At 39.1% G+C, this 25596-nt stretch overlaps 1 protein-coding gene across 3 annotated transcripts in view; it reads left to right on the forward strand.

Annotated features, from left to right (window-relative positions):
• LOC132827187 (paxillin-like) overlaps positions 1–25596 on the forward strand; it is a 161671-nt gene that overhangs the window by 104139 nt on the left and 31936 nt on the right. For 2 of the 3 annotated variants that reach the window (XM_060843768.1, XM_060843766.1), the window contains exons 2-4: positions 17532–17758; positions 23026–23076; positions 24873–24970. In XM_060843768.1, coding sequence (XP_060699751.1) covers positions 17532–17758; positions 23026–23076; positions 24873–24970 — 376 coding nt within the window. The remainder of the gene's footprint in view (positions 1–17531; positions 17759–23025; positions 23077–24872; positions 24971–25596) is intronic. The other variant, XM_060843767.1, reaches the window with a different exon arrangement.

Genomic DNA, 25596 nt, shown 5'->3' on the forward strand with positions numbered 1-25596 from the left:
ATATGGTTTGGTAGATCATATTTTGTGTTCTTAATTTAATGAGATAATCTTTCACTGAAATACAAGCACACAATGCAGGTCCAACTATAAAACGTAAATGTATTACACATAGCGAAATATAGAATAAACCATGGTGTTTACATATAACACAATTTGAAAGATTTCAAAACACTGTAAAAGTATAATCCTACCTATACCAACACCATCACTTTATATTTGCTTACTTTATTAATTCGTGGGACGTGGGCATCACTAGCCAGTTAGCATTTATTCCCTGCCCACAGAGGCTTGAGAAGATGGCGGTAAGCTGACTTCTTCAACTGCTACGGTCTGCATGCTACAGGTTGACCCATTGTCTATTACATTTATAACTTAACTGTTTTTTTTCAATTTCCACACTTGAAAGTTTGGTAGCCTCTTCCTTGATTAGTCCCAAACTGAGTTTGGACTTAAATTTGAGTAACCCCTTCATTATAACCAAATACTCTCGTCTGGAAGTTTGAAACTAAGATCCTTATACTGTAGTAACCTATTTAATGATTCTAAGCCATTTGTTTTTCAGGCAAATCTATGTTTTATGCATCTAACTCCTACCAGAACCTCTGCATGCTGAAGAAGGAAACTTTCCAAGTTATAGATATTTCTCAAATCAAATACTGATACTTCTAAATATAAAGCAGGCAAATGGTTCTCAATATTTACTCTGTTCACTTAAAAAAAAACTCCCAATGGAAACACATTCCCATTATCACTCCAGGGACGACTCAAGTTTATCATTAAGCCACCTCTCTCACACAGACCAAAACCCACATGCCACTAGTTCAAAATCTAAGTTCTTTAAAAAATTAAAATATATATAGATCACGCATCTCACAGTGTAACGGTAACACTAAGAAGAACTTCTTCTTGCCAAAAATAATGTTAAAAATCACACAACACCAGGTTATAGTCCAACAGGTTTATTTGGAATTATAAGCTTTCAGAGTGCTGCTGTTTCATCAGGTGCCTGATGAAGGAGCAGCACTCCAAAAGTTTATACTTACAAATAAACCTGTTGGGCCATAACCTGGTTTTGTGATTTTTAACTTTGTCTTCCCCAGTCCAACACCAGCACCTCCATATCATAAATAGTGTTAGTAGTCCATGAGAGCACATATGCTCCACCTGAGCCTCATACCCCATCTTTCATCATGTAACTATAAACAGAATACTGTTCCTTTCTGTCTCCTGTTTATCCAGCTTCCTCTGAATTATGCTATTTACCATTCCCTGCAGTCAAGATTGTGCTGCTGGAAAAGCACAGCAGGTCAGGCAGCATCCGAGCAACAGGAGAATCGATGTTTTGAGCATAAGCCCTTCATCAGGAGACACTCCCTGCAGCCCTCCCCACTCTGAGAACTCCTGAGTGAAGACATTGCTTTTCAGTTCTGTACTTTATACCTTTGGGATTATTTTACATTAGTAACTGGTTTGTCTTGTGCCACAAGGGCAATCATTTTCTTTTATCTAATTGCTCCAAACCTATCATAATTTTAAATACCTTTTATTCTTTGGTACGCATAACCTCATTTTCTGTGTCACCCTTGTAAATCTACTTTGAATCCCTTTCAGTCCTTCAATATTCTTTTCATAATATAATGAAAACTGCACACTGTACTTCACAGTGCAGTCTAAGAAAGTTTAATACAGATTGAGCATAACTTCTCATTTTCAGTTCCATATATCTCAAAATAACTTTCTGCTTTGTTTTTTAATGGCCCTATAACCTGTGTTGATACTTTTTGTGAAGTGTCTTTCTTTATTCCTCCACCCATTTAAATTCATATCTTGCATGTTAGACCTCTGTTTTGCTTAGAAATCTGGAATACCTCGCACTCCGCTGTGAGGAAATCCAGTCATGGCACTTGCTTATGGCAAATACCTGTGCTTGGACTCTTTTAACAAGTTAGCCATGCTTGTAACCACATCCACATTTCTGCCTTTCCCAATAATCTTTCACCCCATCTTGATACAAAGTGACCAGAAGATAAATTTTCAAATCCAATGGAGAGGGACTAAGACTTCAGTTCCTTTTACTGTACAGCTGTCAATCTGAGTCAGAATCATGGCCAGGAAGACAAGAACTATACACAACCTAAAGAGAGCATTACATAAAAAAGAAACAACAAATGCGCTTTACAAATGTGTGGAAAGTGCAATAGTGAATAGGAGGTGTAGAAGGAGAACATGCTCACAATACATAGATACCATGTTGAACTCTGCCTTTAAAAATATTCATGGACTTTTCTGTTGCTAACTCGTCAGGAAGAGTTTTCCAAAGACTCATGACGCTAAGAGGAAAAAAAAACTTTTCCTCGTCTGTTTTAAATGGGCAACGCCTGAGTTAAAACAGTGACCCTTAGTTTTGAATTCTCTCATAAGAGGAAACATCCTTTCTGCATCTACTGTGTCAAGACCTTGAGGCTGGTACAATTGCAACATTTAAGAAGCGTTTGGATGGGTAAATGAATAGGAGGGGTTTGGAGGGATATGGGCTGGGTGCTAGCAGGTGGGACTAGATTGGGTTGGGATATCTGGTCGGCATGGATGGACTGTTTGCATGCTGTACATCTCTATGACTCTATTATGACTACTTTGCACCTGTCTCGACCATGGACCAAAGGGTCTGTTTCCATGCTGTTCATCTGTATGACTCTGACTCTTTCAGTCTGTTCTTACTCTTCTGAGCTCTGACAGATTCAACCTTAGCCTGTCCAAGATTTCCTCATTAGACAACCCACTCATTCCTGACATTCTGAACTGCCTCCAACGCATTTACATCTTCCCCTTAAATAAATTTACCAATACTGTGCAGAATATTCCAGGTATTGTCTCACCATGGCCGTGTATAAGCAAAGCATAACCGTCCTACCTTTTTATTTATTTTTACTCAAGAGAAATAGCATTCTATAAACTTTTGTAATTACTTGCCATATCCGCATACTAACCCTTCGTGATTCATGCACAAAAGGATTTAGATCACTCTCCATCTCAGGATTCTTCTCTCAAGTGATGAGTAAGCCTGATTTTTGCAAATAAGTCAAACCTCATGGACCTGTTGCAATTTCTTTGAGGCAATTGGGAATTAAGGAACTCACAATTATAAAATGTTTTGCATGACCTTGGGAAATCCTAAAGCAATATAAACCAAGCAAATACTTCTGAAGTGTTTTAAAATAAGATAAAGTTGCCAAAGCATCACCACACCACACCATACTGTCTCGTTCAAGAGATGACTGGTGGTAGTTTAACCTGAGAATCACCACTTCTCAGCCAAGGGGAGAGATTGAGAAGGAGAGTCACTTCATGGTAACCTTAGCTAGTGTTGGAAGTGAACCCATGCTGCTGGCATTACTCTGCATTGCAAACCTGCTGTCCATCTCACCCTAATCCTAACTGATCTAACTGAACCTGTTTTGAAGTGTTTTAATTATTGTTGTAGCAAAATATGGTTGTCAATTTTCACACACTAAAGTCCAGCAAACAATGTTAAAATATATGTCTTTGCTCAAAGAACATGACTAAATGTTGGCATGGATTTGTCAATGAGTGGACTGTACTGGTTAGTGGATAAGTCTCACATTGAAAAGTTTCATATTTCAGGTTTTGGAGATATTAAATATTCTTGCAATGAAAGGTCAATTAACTCATTAGCATTGGCTTGACAGAACAGAAAATAAATGTCATCTGTGATGTTGGAAGGTCGAGGGCGAAATGACTAACTTTTCCAGCAGTTGATTAGAGATTTCTCACCATATTGCCTATTAACATAGAAGAGCATAATTCTAGTTGTAATTAAAATCTAATAATTAAAAGTTATTTAATATAATATAAAGGAGATTAATAACAAGAAATATCTGGACAAATTAATAGATATAGTCTGGAAAGGAAACTGCAGTGTAATGTAGATTGTTGTAAGGTGACACATGATTATGCATTGCCTATTGGTAAGTCTAAATACAATTTGTCCTATTTTGAGATGGTTGGAAACGATTCTGAAATTTAAGTAGTATTTGAGATGAGTCTGTTTTAGTTCAGAATCTTGGATGAAGGTATCTATCAACAACTTCTGGAATTTGCATCACTAAATCTAGCTGTTTGTCTCTCTGAGTTTCGCAACTAAAATAAACTTGGTCTACAGTTCTGGTATCAGGATAAATGAGCCGGATTTAATGGTGTAAACTTTTTGTACGTGTGGTGGGGGGTGGTTGATTCATGGACATCAGTTTACATGACTCCAAATTAAACTAACACAAGTTATTTTAAATTTGTTTAAAAATAGTAGTTATATTGTCAGAATTCAAGGTCACCTTGGATTTGTAAAGCTGAAAATGAGCATAGACCTATATTGCTCTATTCACCCAAATGTATCAGAAGCATTATGTCAACTCAACCAACAGAATTTCTTTTACTCTATTTAGTCTCTACAAATTATTCTTTCGCTTGTGTTTTGTGTAGTCTTGCTAGATTTCATCATGAAATGCCCTTGATTCCTCAGTTTTACATTCTCTTTGGCTATGTCCCCAACTTTGATACCTGTACACAAAATTGACATTGGTAAGGACCTCATACAACCTAATAACAAAATTTAATAAGAAAAACAAATTTGTTCTACAGCTATGCTAAAGCGCAGTTGTTAATTGTAGATGTAGAAGGAGAAAGTGATCAAAATAAATTGATAGATTTGTTTTCAACGAATTGCACTGAAAGTCTTTTAACTATTAATATTTAATTTAATTCCAGATGTTACTTAAAGGAACAAATTCTATACTCTGGTTTGTTCTACTTTTGCTGAAAATTATTTATGATATTATAATGTGAAAAAATACCCCAACCTATTTGGAATTGTGCTCCCAGGATATTGCTGAAGAGCAGTCATAAATCTGCAAAGGCTGGACAATTTCACTGGCAAATACATGAACCGCTGCGCCTCTGATGCAAGAAATACATGAAGCAGCTACTTCACACAGACACAGCATGATCTGAATTGGCTGAGGGAAGAATATTTGGATGTCTTCAAGTAATATAATTAGATTTTTAATGTTTGCTTGAACCATTAGTATAGATGGGTGCAATCTCAGTTGAGTATCTCAGTTCACTTAACTGAGCTGACATTGTGATGAAGTGATGTGCTTTGCAGTGGTTAGAAACCGCAACCTTGTACTTGTGATAAGAGAGCTGTTAAAATGGCATTTTACAAACTGTGGAAACTAGGCTTTTGACAAAAAAAAGGATATTGCAAGAACATTTCAAGTGATTTTGTAACTCTTTTCACATCAAATAAACTCAGCTTAAATTAGAATACAATGCCAGGCAGCTTTAGTGATAATTGGGAGAAATTTTAACTCTTGAAGGAATCAAATCAAATTGTATTGATGTGAATACGGCATTTTGCTATCGACAGCAATCCTAAAGCTACAGTTTTTAAAAAATGCATTCATTCACAGGGTGCAGGCATCACTGGCTACATCAGCATTTATTGGCCATCCCTAAATGCCAGAAAGCAGCCAAGAGTCAACAATTTTGTTGTGGGTCAGTAGTCACATGTAGGCCAGACCGGGTAGGGCTGGCAGTTTCCTTTCATCAAAGGATATTAGTGAACTAGATGAGTCTTTCCTGACAATCGACAATGGATTCATGGTCATCAATAGACTCTTAAATTCAGACTTTTTATTGAATTCAAATTCCACCATCTGCTGTGACAGGATTTGAACCTGCATTCCCAGAAAGTTACCTAGGTCTCTGGATTAGGGTCCAGCAATAATGCCACTAGGCTGTCATCTATCCAAGTACTGCCTTGTAAATTTATTCATAGCAAAGGGAAAGGCATCCTCTTGCACAGTTGAACTTCACCAATATTGTGGAGTTTTTAACCTTCAGTAATTGTAATTGCTTTTTCCACAGATTGATGGTTAGAAATTAATAGAAATGCACAGGACCAGCAAGGACTGTTTGCAGTCCATCTGATTGATTCCAGATACAAGTCAGACTATTGAGAAAATTTTTAAAAATACTGCATTTGCACAGCTTCAAACTGTGTTCTAAATTAAAAATGGTTCAATCCAGTCAATTACTACATTCCGTCATCAGCAATGTAATGATAGAAGTTGTTAGTGCTATGAAGCAATAATTTGCTCACCAGTGCTCACTTTGGGTTCTTTGCAGACCTGGTTACAGCCTCGGTTCAAACTTATAGTTGGTATGAAATTTTCTATAGCTCCTAGTAGCTGCTGTATGAGTTCTAAGATTCTGCAGCTGTTAAACATTGAAGCATTTACTGATCATGCCAGAGCTTGACAAGCAGCTGAAATTTTTTGAACAAAAATCAGCATGTGAATGAAACACTTATTAAGGTAACTTGTGGCAAGGAATAGATATCTCAAAAATTATGAATCATCTCAAATTTCTGGACGTTCTCTGCTACTTTGCCAAAAGCCTTCTGCAAGCACATCTTACTATCGGCCTCCATAAGTTTCATTAAATTTGTGGATTGGCAGGGTTAGTTGTCCATTAAGTTCATGACAGAAACTTGACTATAGTAATTAATGTCATGATAATTGTTTATAACTGTCCCTGAATGTGAGCTATTAAAAATATTGAGTCTCATTCCATTTGGGACTAAATTTTTTGTTGGAGATGTTATGGATGGGTGAGAAAGAACTACTGCAGGGTGAAGGGTTCACATTTTTGGATCATTGGAATCTCTTCTGGAGTAGAGGTGACCTCTATAAGAAGGCAGATTGCACCTGAATTGGACTAATATACTGGCAGGGAGATTTGCTAGAGTTGCTCAGGAGGATTTAAATTAGTAGGGGTTGGGGGGACCCAGGGAAATAGTGAGGAAAGAGATCAATCTGAGACAGGTACAGTTGGGAAAAGGCGCAAGTCAAACAGCCAGGGCAGGCAGGAACAAAGCAGAGAAAGAGGTAGGACTGATAAATTGAACTGCATTTATTTCCATGCAAGAGGCTGAACAGCGATGGCAGATGAACTCAGCGCATGGCTAGGACTGATAGCTCAATGTTCCAGGGTACAAATGTTATTGGAAGGATAGAAAGGGAGGCAAGAGAGGAGGAGGAGTGGTGATTTTGATAAGAGATAGCATTACTGTATTTAGGGAGAATATTCCTGGGAATACATCCAGGGAAGTTATTTGGGTGGAACTGAGAAATAAGAAAGGGATGATCACCCTCTTGGGATTGTATTGTAGACCAATAGTCAGCAGGAAATTGAGAACCAAATTTACAAGGAGATATCAGTTATCTGTAAGATTAATAGGGAGGTTATGTTAGGAGATTTTAACTTTCCAAATATAGATTGGGACTGCCATAGTGTTAAGGGGTTACATGGAGAGAAATTTAAGTACGTGCAAGTTTTTGATTCAGTATGTGAATGTACCTACTAGAGAAGGTGCAAAACTTGACCTATTCTTGAAGTAAGGCAGGGCAGGTGACTGAGGTGTCAATGGGGGAGCTGTTTGGAGCCAGTGATCATAATTCTATTAGTTTTGAAATAGTGATGACAGATTCTAAAAGTTGAAGTTCTAAATTGAAGAAAGGCCAATTTGATGGTATTAGGCAAGAACTTACAAAAGTTGATTAGGGCAGATATTCGTAAATAAAGGGACAACTGGAAAATGAGAAGCTTTCAAATGTGAGATAAGAGTCTAGAGATAGTATTTTCCTTTTAGGGTGAAAGGCAAGGCTGGTAGGTGTAGGGAATGCTAGAGGACTAGAGAAATTGTGGTTTTGGTTAAGAAAAAGAAGAAAGCACATGGCAAGTAGACAGCAGAGATCGAGTGAATTCTCGACAGTATAACGACGGTAGGAGGATACTTAAAAGGAAAATCAGGAGCGCAAAAAGGGGACATGAGGAAACTTTGGCAAATAGGGATAAGGAGAATCCAAAGGGATTCTATAAATATGATAAGGACAAAAGGTTAACTAGGGAGAGAATAGGGCCCCACAAAGATCAGCAAGGCCGCCTATATGTGGAACCGCAGGAGTTGGGCGAGATACTAACTGAGCATTTTGCATCAGTGTTTACAGTGAAGGTGGACATTGAAGATATAGCATGTGGGGAACTAGATGGTGACATGAAAAATAATCAACTAGAAAAACTTGAGGAATGCTGATGCTGGAGATCAGAGTCAAAGAGTGGTGCTGTAAAAGCACAGCCGGTCAGATATCATCCGAGGAGCAGGAGAGTCAACATTTCGAGCCATTCCTGATGAAGAGCTCAGCCTTGAAATGTCGATTCTCCTCCTCGCATGCTGCCTAGCTGGCTATGCTTTTCTAGCACCACACTTCTTGACATCTTGAAAAATGTCCATATTACAGAGGAGGTGGTGCTGGATGTCTTAAAATGAATAAAGGTGGATAAATCCCCAGGACCTGATCTTGTCTACCCTAAAACTCTGAGAAGCTAGGAAAGTGATTACTGAGCCCCTTGCTGACATACTTGTATTATTGATAGTCACAGGTGAAATGCCAGAAGACTGGAGGTTGGCTAACGTGGTGCCATTATTTGAGAAAAGTGGTAAAGAAAAGCCAGGAACTGTAGACCGGTGAGCATGACATCAGCGGGCAAATTGTTGGAGGGAATCCTGAGAGACAAGATTTACATGTATTTGGAAAGTGAAGGACTGATTAGGGATAGCCAATATGACTTTGTGCATGACAAATCATGTCTCTCAAATTTGATTGCGCTTTTTGAAAAAGTAAAGAAAAGGATTGATGGGGCAAAGCATGGACAAGGCAAAGCAGTGATCTATATGGACTTCAGTAGGGCTTTCAACAAGGTTCTTCGTGGAAGACTGGTTAACAAGGTTAAATCTCATGGAATGTAGGGAGCACTAGCTGTTTGGATACAGAACTGGCTCAAAGGTAGAAGACAGAGGGTGGTGGTGGACGGTTGCCTTTCTGACTGGAGGCCTGTGACCAGTGGTATACCACTGGGATCAATGCTGGATCCACTGCTTTTCGTCACTTATATAAATGATTTGGATGTGAACATAGGAGGTATAGTTAGTAAATTTGCAGCCAGCACCAAGGTTGAAGGCATGTGGATAGCGAAGAAGGTTACTTCAGAGTACAATGGAATTTTGATCAGGTGGGCCAGTGGGCCAAGGAGTGGCAGACTGAGTTTAGTTTCGATAAATGTGAGGTGCTACATTTTGGAAAGGCAAATCGGAGAGGGACGTATGCACCTTAATGGTAAGGTCCTGGAGAATGTTGCTGAACAAAGAGAGCTTGGAGTGCAGGTTCATACTTTTTTTGAAAGTGCAGTTGTAGGTAGTTAGGATAGTGAAGGAGTTTGGTATGCTTTCCTTAATGGTCAGAACGTTGAATACAGGAGTTGGGAGGTAATGTTGCTGCTGTACAGGACATTGGTTATACCACTTTTGGAATATCATGTGCAGTTCTGTTCTCCCTCATAACGGAAGGATGTTGTGAAATGTGAAAGGGTTCAGAAAAGATTTACAAGGATGTTGCCAGGGTCGGAGAATTTGAGTTAGAGGGAGAGGTTAAATCGGCTAGGGCCATTTTCCCTGGAGTGTCGGAGACTGAGGGGTAACCTTAGAGGTTTATAAAATCATGAGTGGCATGGATAGGATCAATAGACAAAATTTTTTCCCCTGAGTTGGCGGAGTCCACAACTAGAGGGCATAAGTTTAGGGTGAGAGGGGAAAAATCTAAAAGGGAGCTAAGGGGCGACTTTTTCGCAGAGGATGGTGCGTGTATGGAATGAGCTGCCAGTGGAAGTGATGGAGGCTAGTACAATTACAACATTTGAAAGGCAATTGGATGGGTATATGAATAGGAAAGGTTTAGAGGGATATGGGCTAAGTGCTGGCAAATGGGACTAGGTTAGGTTAGGATATCTGGTCGGCATGGGCGAGTTGGACTGAAGAGTCTATATCTGTGCTATATATCTCTATGACTCTATGAAGTCCTGTTCCCTTCTCTGGTCTCCAGGATCGATATCCTCTTGAGAAGAGGTTTGTGCTTAACCTGTGTGTGTGTTGATACTTTGCGTATCAGTAGCAAAACTGTTTGAGTATAAATGAAGAGAATTGTTTAATTAAGTGTTCATCCCAAGTATCTAACATTATGCTACTTACTTGCCAATCGCATACACTCTCGAGGAAAGTGCAGTTAACAAAAATAGTTTCTAACTTGCAAAACTGCACTATTATTTTGTTTAAATCATGGAATAATAGTGTGGAAACAGGTCAATTGGCCCAACAAGTCCACACTGATCCTCCGAAGAGTAACTCACCCAGACCCATTCCCCTACCCTATTACTCTACATTTTCTCCTGACTAGTACACTTAACTGACACATCTCTAAACACTGCGGGTAATTTAGCATGGCTAATTCACCTAACCTGCACGTCTTTCGATTGTGGGAGGAAACTGGAGCACCCAGAGGAAAACCATGCAGATTAGATTAGATTAGATTACTTACAGTGTGGAAACAGGCCCTTCGGCCCAACAAGTCCACACCGACCCACCGAAGCGCAACCCACCCATACCCCTACATTTACCCCTTACCTAACACTATGGGCAATTTAGCATGGCCAATTCACCTAACCCGCACATCTTTGGACTTGTGGGAGGAAACCGGAGCACCCGGAAGAAACCCATGCAGACACGGGGAGAATGTGCAAACTCCACACAGTCGCCTGAGGCGGGAAATGAACCCAGGTCTCTGGTGCTGTGAGGCAACAGTGCTAACCACTGTGCCACCGATTTATGGTGGAATAATAAGGTTTACACATATATGAAAATGGAGAAAGCATAGGCCATTCAGCCCTCCAGTATTTTCCCCCATTGAATGCAGACACTGGGAGAATGTGCAAACTCCACACAGACAGTTACCCAAGGTTGAAATCGAACCTGGGTTCCTGGCACTTTGAGGCAGCAGTGCTAACCACTGAGCCACTGTGCAGGCCAGTGGCTTAGTTTGGAAAGCATATTGTGCACATCTAATGACGAGGTGGGTCAGTCTTGAAGTGTAAACTTTTGCAATCAAACTTTTTGTTGGAGTTGTTGCAGGAATTTCTCAGAGATGGACTTTCTGCAGGTCATAAAGTTAGCCACTTATAGATATTTCCTAATCAACCTGTTACAAGATATTATTATACACCCCCAGACCTCGTGGGACTTGCCTGGGCTCCTGGCTCTATGCCAAGAGCCCTCCAAGTTAGCAACTTCAAACTTGTCATCAGGAAGTAGTTTTGCTGTAATGAATTCAAAAGGAACAGGCTTGGAGACCTTAAGATTTGGTTCTTAAGACATTGTCATTGGTGCCCCTTTCAGCTACCATGCTGTCTTACTGAAGACATCTTTGATAAGGGGGTCAACACTGATGTCTAATGTGTTTCTCACAGTTCCCTTTTCTAAATAAGTTGTTCTTCAGTTTAATAGTCACAAGCTGGATCATTGTGTGGAGGCATTCCCCTGGAGGGCAATGACAGTTGTGGATTTAGAATGACCCATTCAAGTCAGGAAATATCTTAGACCTCAGGAGATTGGTAGTCACACTTCCTAGTCTAGATTGTTATTTTATCCTTTTGAGACAGTTGTGAACCCACAGACTAATTCTGATGATCCTTAGCAACATTTGTAGTTGTCATTCGCAATTTGTAAAAGGAAGATTCTGCACTGAGTACCATTCATATTTTAAAAGCTGTGAACATGACATACTTTCAGTGGGCATGGCAAAGATTTAAACATTTAAAATTTTAAATATAAACATGTTATTTATACCATGCTGTTTCTCTCTTCTCTCTATCCAATTTTTCTTTCTTCAGCTTTATTTCTCTCTTCGTATCTGGTTTGATATAGTTAGTTCACTCGCCACCTCACTCCTGCTTATTTCTACATTCTTATTGGCTCAAGAAATTTGCTGGTAGTACAACTAGTTACTAAGGTTGCGGTTGTGCTACACCGCCTTCAGTGTTATCAACTCTTATTTCAGCAACTTGCAGAGAAACAACTGTTTCAACTGAATTATGCAAGAAAACTTGAATTATAACAAGAATACCAAGAGTTTTCTGCTCGGGGAACTCCTGTGTCACCTTAATTGAATGAATTTAGAAAACTTATTATATCTGCAATTTTATGTACTTCAAATAGTGTAATTGTACAGAAATAACACAAAGGAAATGTTGATGTAATGAGTAATGTGGATAATGGGGATCCTGTAGATGTAACATATCTGGATTTCCAAAAGATCATTGGTAAGATACCATACAAAAGGTTAATACATAAGGTAAGATCACATGGAATTAGGAGTAATTTATTAGCTTGGATAGGGGCTTGGCTAACCAACAGAAAGCAAACAGTAGGGATAAATGGCTTGCTTTCTGATAGGTAAGCTGTAAGTAGAAGGATGACGTAGGGTTTGGACCTTGGGCTATTTACAACCCATGTTAATGACTTGGATGCTTGGATAGAATGTACTGTGTCAATTTGAGATGACATTAGATAAGTGGGAGTATAAGTTGCAATGAAAAAATAAGCAATTTTCAAATTGATATTAATAGGTTGGGCAAATGTACCAAAAAATTGGCAGATGAATTTTAACATTGGCAAGTGCCAAGTTATCTATTTTGGTTAAAAGAATAGAAGGGCGACTTATCATCTAAATGGAAAGACACTTCAGAGTGCTTTGGTGCAGAGGGATCTGGGTGTCCTTGTGCATGAATTGCTGAAAACTAGTATGCATTTACAGCAGGTAATAAAGAAGACAAATGATGTTTTGGCATTTACTGCTAAAGGAGCGTAAATGTATAAAAGTAGGAAAATGCTGCTGCAACTGGACAAGGCATTAGCAAGATCACATCTGGAGTACTGCTTACAATTTTGGTCCCCTTGTTTGAGGAAGGATATGGTTGTATGAAAGGCAGTTCAGAGGCGATTTACTAGATTGATTCCAGAGATAACATTGTCTTATGAAGAGTGAGTAGAAAGTGAGGACTGCAGATGCTGGAGATCAGAGCTGAAAATGTATTGCTGGAAAAGCACAGCAGGTCAGGCAGCATCCAAGGAACAGGAGATTCGACGATTCGGGCATAAGCCCTTCTTCAAGATTCCTGAAGAAGGGCTTATGCCCGAAACGTCGAATCTCCTGTTCCTTGGATGCTGCCTGACCTGCTGTGCTTTTCCAGCAACACATTTTCAGTTATGAAGAGTGAGTGCCTAGTTTAGGCCAATACTCTTTGGAATTTAAAAGAATGAAAGGAGCTGTAATTGTGGTATGTATAAAGGGGATTGACACAGAAAGGATCTTTCTTTGTGGGGCAATCTAGACTGAATGGACCAATTCGTAGCACAAGGGGTAGCTGATTTAAAACCGAAGAGGAGAAATTATTTTTTTCAAAGGGTTGTGAATCTGTAGAATTTACTACTAAGTATGGTGGATGCTAGACATTGAATAAATTTGAGGAGAAGGTGGATAGATTTCTGATTAGTAATGGGTTGAAGGGTTATGGAGAGCAAGCAGGAAAGTGAAGTTTAAGCAGAGATGAGATCTGCCATGAGCAGACTAAATGGCACAGGGGCTGAATTGCCTACTCCTCCCCCTAGTTCTTAGGTTGTTAGATCCTGAAGCCCTGGTTTTGAACATAAGCTAACAGCGGTAAGATGTTAGTGCACTGTGTATAACATCTAATTAAAGTAGTATGTGAGGTCGCACGCAAAAGTAACACGTATAGCCTGTGTATTTATCCCTGTAACAACTTAGTCTTTAGCTGCATTGGGGTGAATGCAAACCCTTAAGTTGACTATTCTCAATTGTTGAAGTCAGCAATTTTTTTCCTTTTTTCATTAAGACATCAGTGATGAAACAGCATGTTGCATTGGAAATATGAAGTGTTGGTTACCTAGAGAGGGATTTGTAGCCTTCATGGAGGATGTAGCAAAGGCAGTGTGCGCAACTGCAAGTTATTGTGATGTGGAAATAGTTGGAGACCCCAGGAGGTCAATCATCAGTTGAAATGATCAATCACTGATCAGTACCGTAGGCAATCAGCAAATAATATTTCGCTCAGAGTTGATTAGGTAGGCTTATTTGAGCTGCCTGTCCTTGTCAGTTTCTTCCTTCTGCCTGCTTCCTTTCTACCTCTTGTTATTTACTCATAATTTTGGTATCTGGATGCAGTAAAATTATGGGATCATAGGAGTGTTCTTGGAATGTGTCAAGAGTTTGTATGCATGTGTCCACATGGCAGCTGCAGGGCAATTTCCAGACATGTTGAGATGATTTGAGTTGGCAACGATACTCGAATGACTCACTGTGCATCAGCAGATAATGGAAACAACTGAGTGGTCGGTGCACAGTGATCCCAGGAAAGCCTGCAAAAGTTGAACATGTAAATACAAGTAGGAATTCAGTTTAGAGGAAGAAGAGCTGCTGCTTTGCTGTCTTCAGTACCCATTGTCATACGTGTAAGCTTGAGACAGTAAGTATTTAAAATTTTGTCTCTGTTGGGGCTTTGTGCAGTTTGGTGTGTGAGAAAAAACTTGGCCTATATTTTATCTACTCTTGTTTGTTCTAAGTTATCGCAGTGCAGTTGTGTAACTGGATCCAGTATGGGGGAATTTGCAGACAGGGAGACTATCTAATGTGAGCATGTCTATAATATATGTCTCTGTTGAATTTCGCTCAGAATCATTGAGCTGAACTGCAGCTTGAAGACACCTTTGTCAGTAAGGGAGGGGGAACAGAGTCTGATCACTCAGATAAACAGTATCAATGATTACTAGTTTAGCATGTGCAATCTGCTTTCTACTTGTGAGGTCAAACATAACAATTGTTGAAACCACAACCAGAAAGCAATCCATGTCACGTTAGAGCAGGAGATTGTCGGAAAGGGAAAGAGGTCATTTGCAGAGAGTACAGGGAAATAGAGCTAAAACAAAGAATAAGACCAGTGAAAGATTATAATCTCTGGAAAGAACGAAACATTAGTATGAGCTTTTTCTGAACCAGGCTACAATCAGGGTCCTGACAGAAAAGGTAAACCAGCTAGAAAGACTTCCAGCTAGTAAATTGAGCAGAGGGATGAAGTGGAAAAGATAGGATTTGAAATTGTTCAAAATCAAATGAAAAGGAAGAGTAGAATAATAGTCAGAAGTTGTGCTTGGGCAATACAATGAACTGATTTGAGCGAGATAAACTTTTGAAATAAGCAAGCAATATAGTAATATTGAGGGATAGCTGAAAGGATATGATCCAAATATGTGTCCTTTGTACAAATGCAGAAATAAGAAACAAATTGAATGGGTTGCAGATAGAATTCATACAGTGAGGAAGCAAGTCATTCAACCCATTAAGACTCTCCAAAAAGCATCCCATCCAGACCCACCACTATATCCGATCCCTGCATTTCCCATTGCAAATCCATCTAACCTGCACATCTTTGTGCTGTGGGAAGAAACCGCAGCACCTGGAGGAAACCCACACAGACACGGAGAATGTGGAAATTCCACACAGACATTGCCCAAGGGTAGAATTGAACCCGGTCTCTTCTGCTGTGAGGCACCAGTGGGAACCACTGCCCTGATGTGAATTTAACTCAAGTTTTTAACGTTCAGGAGTGAAGTTGGGAAATATTTCTAACACAAAGGGTCACAAAAATTCAAAGCTCCCACCTGTATACGGAAGCTAGCTGTTAAATTGATAGGTCTTTCTTACTCAAGGGATATGGGTAAAGATAAGAATATGGAGTTAGGTTAAACGTCATGATGATCTTATTGAATGACAAAATAACCTCGAGCTAAATTACCTACTACTGTCACTGTGTTCCTTAAGTAGTAGAATCACTTGGCTGATGCATTGACAAACAATAGTAAAAATTAAAAGAAATTAAACAGCTGGCATTATAACAGATATCTGAGCAGTGTGATATTAACAGTGTGTTTATTGGTGTGTTACTGCACCTTATGGATAGATTTACCAACTGGGATTTACAGTTTCTGTAGTGCACTCAGGATTTCTCTTCAGATACCTGTGCTAGAAATGAAACGAGTAACAGGTAAACTTTGTAAAAAATAAAAGCAAATTACTGCGGAGCTGGAATCTGAAACCAAAAGAGAAAATGCTGGAAAATCTCAGCAGGTCTGGCAGCATCTGTAAGGAAAGAAAAGAGCTGATGTTTCGAGTCTAACTAACCCTTTTGTCAAAGCTGGACTGCTTTGACAAAGGGTCAGTTAGACTCAATGTCAGCTCTTTTCTCTCCTTACAGGTAAACTTAGGCTCCCTCTCCTGAGAGGAACACACAGGTTTATTCATAAGGGGATGGAGGATAAAAGCAGAAGGTTAGAGTGTATTGTGCAATTTTGAGAGGGCCATGGTGAGCATTCAGTGCAGTTCACTAAAATAAAATCAGGAATGAAAATGTTTAGTTAAGAGAGGAAAATTGAAAAACTGTAGTTCTTTCCATTTGTAAATGAAGGTTGAGGAAATATAAGAGCGTAAGAACTAGGAGCAGGGGTAGACAATTCAGCCCTTGAACCAACTCTGTTTTTAAACGATCATGGCTGATGTCAGCTCAGCCTCCATTCCACATTGCTGACCCACTCCCATGACCTTTAGCCCACTGCTGATTAAAAATTGTGTCTCTCCTTCAATTTATTTGCCACGCAAGTTGATGATGGGAAAGGAGGGGATGTGGAATCTCCTCTTTGGGCTCTATGTACATTGGAGACACTGTCACACTGAAAGTCATCCCCACCCACCATATCCTTCAACCCTGTCTCTGAGGCTCCAGGTTTGACTTTAGTGGGTTCTTCACAATGGTGAAACGTCAAGGTTTCACTGCACTCTGTAAGGTAATTGATTCCACAGATTCTTAACCCTTTAAGAGAAGTAATTCCTCCTCATCTCTGTTTTAAATCTGTCGCACCTTAGCTTAAAACTGTCACTTCTCATTCTAGATTGTCTTACTAGGGGTAACATCTGCTTTACCTTTACTTTGTCATTCTCCTTTAGCATCTTTTATACCTCAATTAGATCTCTCATTCTTCTAAACTGTAGCAAGTATAGGTCTAAACAACTCAATTTCTCCTCATAAGCAAAGTCTTTTGTCTCTGAAATTAATCTATTGAATCTTCTATGAACTGCCTTCAATGTTGATATGTAAATATGATAAACATATTTAAAATTTGAAGAGTTTTTATAAATTATGTTGGGAACAACTTTATTTCCAAGTCAGTAGAAGAGAGAGAGGTTTCATGCAGCAAGTTGTTAGACCGTTATAACAAATCTTAGTGGAAATAGTGCAAAATATCTTTTGAAATATTTACTTAGTTTCCTTCATAAGAAATGTTTTTGAAGATTACATGGAGAATGGGACCATATGGAGAGTGTTTTCAGAGAGCAGGAAGGACAGTGAGGTTAATTTTCGTGCTCAATGAAAAACTGTCAGTTTTTCTAACAGTAACGTATCTTTAACTTAATTATTATCCCTCCTTTCTCTTCCAGATGCCTTGCTGGCTGACCTAGAGTCAACAACTTCGCATATTTCAAAAAGGCCCATTTTTATCCCGGAGGAGACTCCATATTCCTATCCAACAGGAAGCCATATTTGCCAGGACGTATCTGTGGCTCCACCAGTGCCACCACCCCCCTCTGCTGATGCTTTGAATGGAGTAATCATTGATACAGTTGAACAGTGGCAGTCTCCTGTTTCACGATATCCACAACAGCAGGTAGGTATAAGCCAATCACTGGCTCATTTTTTCACTTGAAGGTTGTTATTTAATAATGTCCCCCCCAAAAATCCTCCAGTGGCATTTTTGCCTATATTTTTCAACATTAATTTTAACACCATATTCAATTCTTTCATGCTCCTTTAACTCCTCTGTTAGAGTATTAACAGAATAAGCACATGGTTAAAGCAAATTCATACTGCCCTGGGTCGAGTATGCCTCCTTGATAAAGTTACTTAGTTTAACTTTGATGCTCCAGTGAACAAAATGAGATCGCTGCAGCTTAATGTTACTGGTGGTGATAGACAGGAAAGGTGTGCCTTTAAATCCTGCCTGTAATAATCATGTTCAAGAGCAGCCACTTCATAATTGCTTTCTGAAAAGTAGGTAACATCATACATACATGTATCATCTGAAAGGATATAATTTCTTAACCAAGTTGGGAAGGACTGCTGCTTAATTTGCTTAAGTTGAGGGAAGAATGCAACAATTACATTTTCTTATGTGCAGATGAAATATTAATGTTCCCTGTTATTGATTTTGAACTGGGAGGTGTGGAGTTAACCATGGTGAGTTTGGGGGAATATAGTTGAGTATACATTGGGACAGTAATATAGGCCATGTGACGCTAGGCGTAAAACGTGGGAGAGTTTGTAATATAACTGATTTTCAAGTCAGCAACTAAATTGCTCTGCACCACAATTTTGACAGGCATTACAAAACCAAGTTCAAATCAACTCAGCTAAGCTAATTTCCAGCATCCTTCAAAAATTATTCCACTGAACCCTAGTCTTCCAGATCTGATTTCCCACCACCAAGAACCACCTTGGCAACTCGTTGTTCCTTAAATCTCTGATAGTTTGATTTGTTTTGTGTATCCTTTCTTTCACACACAAAACAAACCTAGCAGGATGCTTGTGAGTGTTGTTATTGCAAACAGTACTTCAGCTTTTCCACAGCAGTAGCTGCTTTGCTTTTCAAAAAAACAGTATCTTTGTCTGTTCCTGTGTCTCAAAAGATTGCTGACTATTTTCTTTGAGGTACTATGTAAAGCTTTGGAAGCCGTCACTTATTTCAACAGGTTTTTGTTTGAGATTTTCCCACATGGCAACTGGATGACAGGCCTGTCCCCAAGCAAATCTCTTTATTCTAAAGAAAAGCAGAAGTTACTGGAGAAACTCAGCAGCTCTGTCAGCTGTGGAGAGAAAGCAGAGTCAACCTTTCAGGACCAGTGACCCTTCTTCAAAACTAGTTCGGGGGGTGGAGTGGAGGAGGGAGGGAGAAAATGGTGGTTGGAGATGGAGAGAAAACATCAGTTAGGCAGATAAAGGGATGGATAATGGTGAGTTGGGAGAAAAATGAGGACCTGGTTATTATCCTCATTACCCCATCTTCTCAGAATGTAGAGGTTTATAAAATCATGAGGGGCATGGATATGGTAAATAGACAAGGTTGTTTCTCTGGGGTGGGGGGAGTCCAGGACTAAATGGCAGAAGTTTAAAGTGAGTGGAGAAAAATTTAAAAGGGACCTAAGGCTCAACTCTATTACACAGAGGGTAGTGCGTGTATGGAATGAGCTGGCAAGGAAGTGATAGAGGCTGGTACAATTACAGCATTTAAAAGGCATCTGGATCAGTATATGAATAGGAAGGGTTTAGAGAGATATGGGCTAAATGCGGGAAACTAGAATTAGATTTATTTAGGATACCTGGTTGGCAGGGACGAGTGGGACCAAAAGGACCTGTTTCCTTGCTGCATATCTCGATGACTCTATTGTGGTCTGTTTCATCTTAAGTTAAAGAATACATTTTAAAACATGGCTATCTCATTAAGTCCAGATTTACTGTAAACAAACAACTACTGATTTTTATTTATATAAAATAAGCATTTGCTCTCCTGTGCCCAGACATGTCTTCCTTGTCTGCACTTTTCTTTTTTCCCTTTTTCCTCCTATCCCATTTTTTTCCCTCAAACTTGCCTGAAAAAGAGAGTGATTTGGCAGGAGGAAGCTTCAATGGACTCTGGAGTGGGAGTGGCATTTTCAGAGGCAGCTTGGCAGCAGAGATAGTCAGTTGGCCTGTGAAGCCTGGAGGGGGACTCTTGCTTCCACGTGTAGTAGGCTTCTTACGGCGGTGTGGCATGGGCTGTGAAGCCCGGAGTGGGACACTGTTTTGGTGGCATGGTGTGTTACTGGGAAGCCTGGAGGGGGACTCAGGTAGCAGCATGCTGTAGCAATGGAGAAGGAAAAGTTGGACTCTTTAAGTGTTAGAAAAACAATTTATATTCTGTGAAAGGTGTTTATGTGCGAGCAACGCTACACATTTTCACTTTATTTTATATTCGATGCATGTGATTTGCTACTTCCTCAACCTATTGAGATCAAGTGACTATTTTTCACATGATCTTGTTCTAAACTCCTGTCTGACATCAAAAGAGAAAATGCTGGAAAATCTCAGCAGGTCTGGCAGCATCTGTAAGAAGAGAAAAGAGCTGACATTTCGAGTCTAACTGACCCTTTGTCAAAGCTTTGACAAAGGGTCAGTTAGACTCGAAATGTCAGCTCTGTTCTCTCCTTACAGATGCTGCCAGACCTGCTGAGATTTTCCAACATTTTCTCTTTTGGTTTCAGATTCCAGCATCTGCAGTAATTTGCTTTTATCCTGTCTGACGACATCTTGAGTGAGCACATGTCCGCCTAAAAGATACATGGTCTTATAAAGATCCACATATGATGTATCAAAGATGGTAATTAATGTAAATAATCTAATGCCGCCATTTAAGTTAATGAATGATTACTCAGTTCGTTTCATACATTTTAAGTAGTAGATACCAGGAGGAAAATAAACTGATTTTATATTATAATTGATACCACCAGCAGTTTGTCCCAAGCGTGACAGCAAGTATGGCTATTCTTGGAGATTTTACAAAGAGGATCATCTAGACCTTGTGTCAACAGGCATGCAATTGTGCTTGATTATGGAGGGAAAGGGTTGTAGGCAAAATTAATTTTTCATGACTTTCAATAGTCCAATGATGGTAGAACAGGCTATTAAAATCTTGTCATAATTTGCCACTGAAGTTAGTATTTTACATTGATAAAGGGGAGGTAGTGAATGCTATATGGAATAATTTACAGGAGATACTTATGAAAATACCACATCAGAGACTTATTTAAATTGAGGCACGTGGCATTAAAAGGAATGTAATTTCATGGATGGAAAGGTGGTTAGGGAGCAGAAAGATAATAGTGAGTGTCGGAGAAGTGAGCCCAATTGAACAGAGACCACACAAGCCAGATCTGGTGAAATTGACAACCTGCTTATTACCAGCATATGGCTGGAAGAGAAATTGACTAGGCTGACACAGGACTGACAGGCTGTGCAGGTAGACCAATGGTTCTCTTCCCTGAGCTGAGAATCAAGCTAGTTTTTATAGGAATACTGTACAATGATGCTAATTAACAATAGCGAAATACAATGGTCTTGATAATTAAATAATCTAGTTATGGTGATAATCACAAAGCAGTTATCAGAAGAATGTCCTGAATCTAGATACAAAGAAACATCCTGGCAGCATCAATCATTTCTTAATGGAATCAGGAGATTCCAGCTCTCTTCAAGGGTAGGTGAGGATGTCCCTTATTTTGGCAGTAAGGAGTTTCCATTGTTTCTCTCCTGTGAGTGAAGTATTCTGGTGCCTTGCCGTCTGACCTGTCGTTTGTGTGGCTTTGGTATCACTCGGATACAAAACTGCCCTTCGGGCTTTGGGACAGCTGTGTTTATCGAGTCCAGGAAGCTTATTGTCAGTTTGCTTTGGAAAATGTATTCCCTGGTCTGTGAGTGACTATGGTCATGTCTGGTTTCCCTTGTCAGCCTGTTGGTCAATGCTGAGGCACTCTGGGTGTCTCTTGTATGATTTGGACAGGCTTGAATTTCTGTGTTCTTTGTGTCAATGCTGTGGATAGGCAGGGTGGCAGATCTTTTCCCACAGTGAGAATATGTACATGGTTTTCAAATTAGTGGAATTTAGATAACAAAATGCCCCACAGCTCTGAGCTATGATATTCTGTTTTTAATTTATGTAAATAATATGAATATTGAGTATCATATTGAAGTTTACTGGTTGTACCAAATGCGGGGCATTGCAATCTGTGAGGAATGTGCAGTACATTTAAGATGAGTTCAGACAGGTTAGTGAACCAGTAAGAGATTAATATAATTGAGAAATCTGAAAAGATTCATTTTGAGAAAAAGAACAGTATGGGGATTTACACTGTAACAATAAGTTTTTAGACGTAGTGGAGGATCAGTGAAATCTCAATTTAAAGGTACAAATGCACGGGAAGAAAACCATAAAATTCAGGCAGGATCTGTATATTTTACAAAGGGAATTAAATACTAAAGGAAAGAAGTGGTGTTGCATTTTTGCAAGACTTCGAGCAATTCATTGCAAGTGTAAGTATTGCAACCATTTAAAAAATTGCAGAGATTTGCTAGAACACACCAGTAATAAATCAGTTGAAGAACGTTTTGAAAAATAAGAGTTTCTCTATTGACGCAAAGAAGTTAAGAGGAACATAGATTCTTTATCTTCGCAAAAAGTTTTGAGTGGGTAAATGGTGAGAGATTGTTTTGTCTTGTCAGCAAATCTGTAAGATGAAAAGCTGTTAATGCCACAGGAACAAAGAAGCAAGTTAACAGCTATTTCTTTACCATGCACTCTGTTTTGGAACTCGAAAGTAAAACAAAGTATCCTAATTGGTACAAGTGAAGTCGATCACCATGTGTAAAGAGAGAGAATTTTTAGTGCAATATTTTGCAAAACTTAGAAATTAATTCTCTCTCTACAACAACTGGCAAGCCTACTATGTATTTCCACCATTTTTGTTTTTGTTTCTGAATCTTAGCACTTACAGATATTTCCCTTCCTCTTATTTATTAGAATGTGTAATAATTTATTATAAATTATTAAGCTTGAGTTGACAGATGTATTTGAAAGAGGTGGGGTAAATATTAAATAGGGATAATCAAAATGAACATATAATTGGAAACAGTCGGTACATGCTCTTGAAGAGGTTGTAGTCCATCCATGAAATTACATTCCTTTTAATGCCACGTGCCTCAATTTAAATAAGTCTCTGATGTGGTATTTTCATAAGTATCTCCTGTAAATTATTCCATATAGCATTCACTACCTCCCCTTTTGTACTTAATTTTAATAATTCTGTATCTGACACATGTATGACATACTTTCTTATGGTTTTACAGGGTTATCAAGAAGAGGGCTCCCCTTCTACTGGAGTGGCCAACTCTCCCAAGGTATTGTCGCCACTTTGTTAGGCAATGAGATTGCAAGTTATTGATCATTTTGGTTCTTTGCTTCTAATGTGTTTCTCTAGGTTTTGGCAATTATCTGTGCCTCTCCCTTTCCTTTTTCTCTAAACTGTGCTCAACTATTTTTAAGATCTATATTAATGATTGGGTGAAAGGATTGAATTTTATAGCTAAATTTGCTGATGATGCGAAGAGAGATAGGAAAGAAAGTTGTGAAACTTATATAAAGAGTCTGCAAGGAAAGGTAAGTGAATAGAAAAAAAAATAGCAGACAAAGTATAATCTAGGAAGATGAGAGATTGTCCTCTTCTGTAAAAATAGAAAAAATATTTAAATGGAGAGACTAAAGAATTCTGGAGAAAAAAGGGACATGGGAGTTCTTGTACATGATCACAAATATTAATAGGCAGACAAATGGAATATTGGTCTATGTTGCAAGAGGGATGAGGTACAAAAGTAGGAAAGCCTTCCACAGCAGTACATTATCAGGCACCGGTGAGTCAAATTACTGTGTGAAAGTTTGGTTAAATTCCTTAATGAGAGACATACTTGCCTTGAGGACAATCCAGTGATGTTTTCAGTAGGCTGATTCCTGGGTTGAAGTGTTTTTCTTCAGAGAAAAGGTTGAGCAGTTTGAACCAATACTCATTGGCGTTTAGAAGAATTAGAGTTGATCTCATTGAAACATGTAGGATTCTAAGGAGGCTTCCCACAGGGTGGATGTTGAGTGGATTTTTCTGCTCGTTGCAGGATCTGGAGCTAGAGACTGCAGTTTCAAAATAAAAGGTCTCCCATTGAAGATGGAAATGAGAAGAAATGTCTTCTCTGAAGCTTGTTAGTGTTTGAAATTCTGTCCTCCAGTGAACAATAGATGCTGGATATTGAATATATTCAAGATGAAGTTAGAGAGATTTTTGAGTAACAGGGGAATCAAGGGTTATGAATAATGAACAGTCTTTCAAGAGAAGTTAGTTTGGGTTGAGTTGCGGTATCACCCCATGTAGGGGAAAGGTAAGCCAAAAAAAAAGTCCAAGTTCCCTGAATAAAGATAGAAACAGTCGATAAGATAAATCAGACAAAGATTCATACCTGTATTACCAGCATTATCCACTATTGTGCAAGTTTGCTTCTTACCTGTTATTTGGTGAGAAGAGCAACATCCAGGTTAGAGATAAATTAGAGATTTGTGTAGCAGAGATTCAGTATTTGGAATTCATGTCTCAATTTAGGGATAAAAGGAAACTTGAGAATATAATTAAGATATGTGAAAACTAGCTGCTACTAATTCTATCTAGGCGTAAAATTAAATTGTAGAAAATATTGAAATTGTGTGCAACAGGTATGTTAAATATTCAGTTGAAAAATACCTGTCATTTCGACATTCTGGTATATTTAAAAACTGTTATTAATTTCATTACTACTGTTCTCATTACTGAATATTTTGGTGGGCGGCACGGTGGCACAGTGGTTAGCACTGTTGCCTCACAGCGCCTGAAACACGGGTTCAATTCCCGTCTCAGGCGGCTGGCTGTGTGGAGTTTGCACGTTCTCCCCTTGTCTGCGTGGGTTTCCTCCGGGTGCTCCGGTTTCCTCCCACAGTCCAAACATGTGCAGGTCAGGTGAATTGGCCATGCTAAATTGCCCGTAGTGTTAGGTAAGGGGTAAATGTAAGGGTATGGGTGGGTTGCGCTTCGGTGGGTCGGTGTGGACTTGTTGGGCCGAAGGGCCTGTTTCCACATTGTAAGTAATCTAATCTAATCTTCTCTTTTAAATCACAACAGCAGACATACCCACCAAATGTGAAAGGCAACTCTTCTCTCTCACAAGACTCTGTTAGTCCTCCTGCTCCACGTTCCTCTGAGGAAGACCACGTTTACAGGTACCCAACTGAGATAAGGCCCTCTCTTAAGTGGAATAGCAGATAAGATTGTGCTTCAATATCAGATTCTTCACCAAGCAGCTAATTCAGAAAGACTTCTCTCTTAGAAAGGTAACAGGCATGACTCCTTCCGTACACAGAGCAGCAGACAGGCACTTCCTCTATAAACACACAACAACATTTTAAGATTGGTACTCTATGACCAATTAATTTCTTTTAAAAAAGACTGTGTGTCAATAAGTGGAATGACAGTGATAAACTGGGACTGCCTTTTTGAATTGAATCTCATTGATAGCCAAGGACTGACTGCCATTGTTAACAGAGTGACACTGTCAGCTGACACATTCCCTTTCCAGGTAATAAGGTCTCCTAAAATGGAACTGAGTAGATAATGGATGAGAAGTCAAAGACTTGAGAGATTTAAAGATAGCCTCTAAGTGAATACACTTATCATACCTCTCAATTAATCCTACCTTGCTCAATTTCTGATGTTAAAAGTAACACACTACATATAAATAAATTTATTGTTTTGGTGACGAGAAGTTAGAATTCTCTTCATGATTGGACATTGCAACAATAGCTTGAATTGGTTTGCACTGTTTATGCAATAAATATGCCAAGTGCTA

This window comes from Hemiscyllium ocellatum, chromosome 24 (assembly GCF_020745735.1).
Source record: "Hemiscyllium ocellatum isolate sHemOce1 chromosome 24, sHemOce1.pat.X.cur, whole genome shotgun sequence".
NCBI lineage: Eukaryota > Metazoa > Chordata > Chondrichthyes > Orectolobiformes > Hemiscylliidae > Hemiscyllium > Hemiscyllium ocellatum.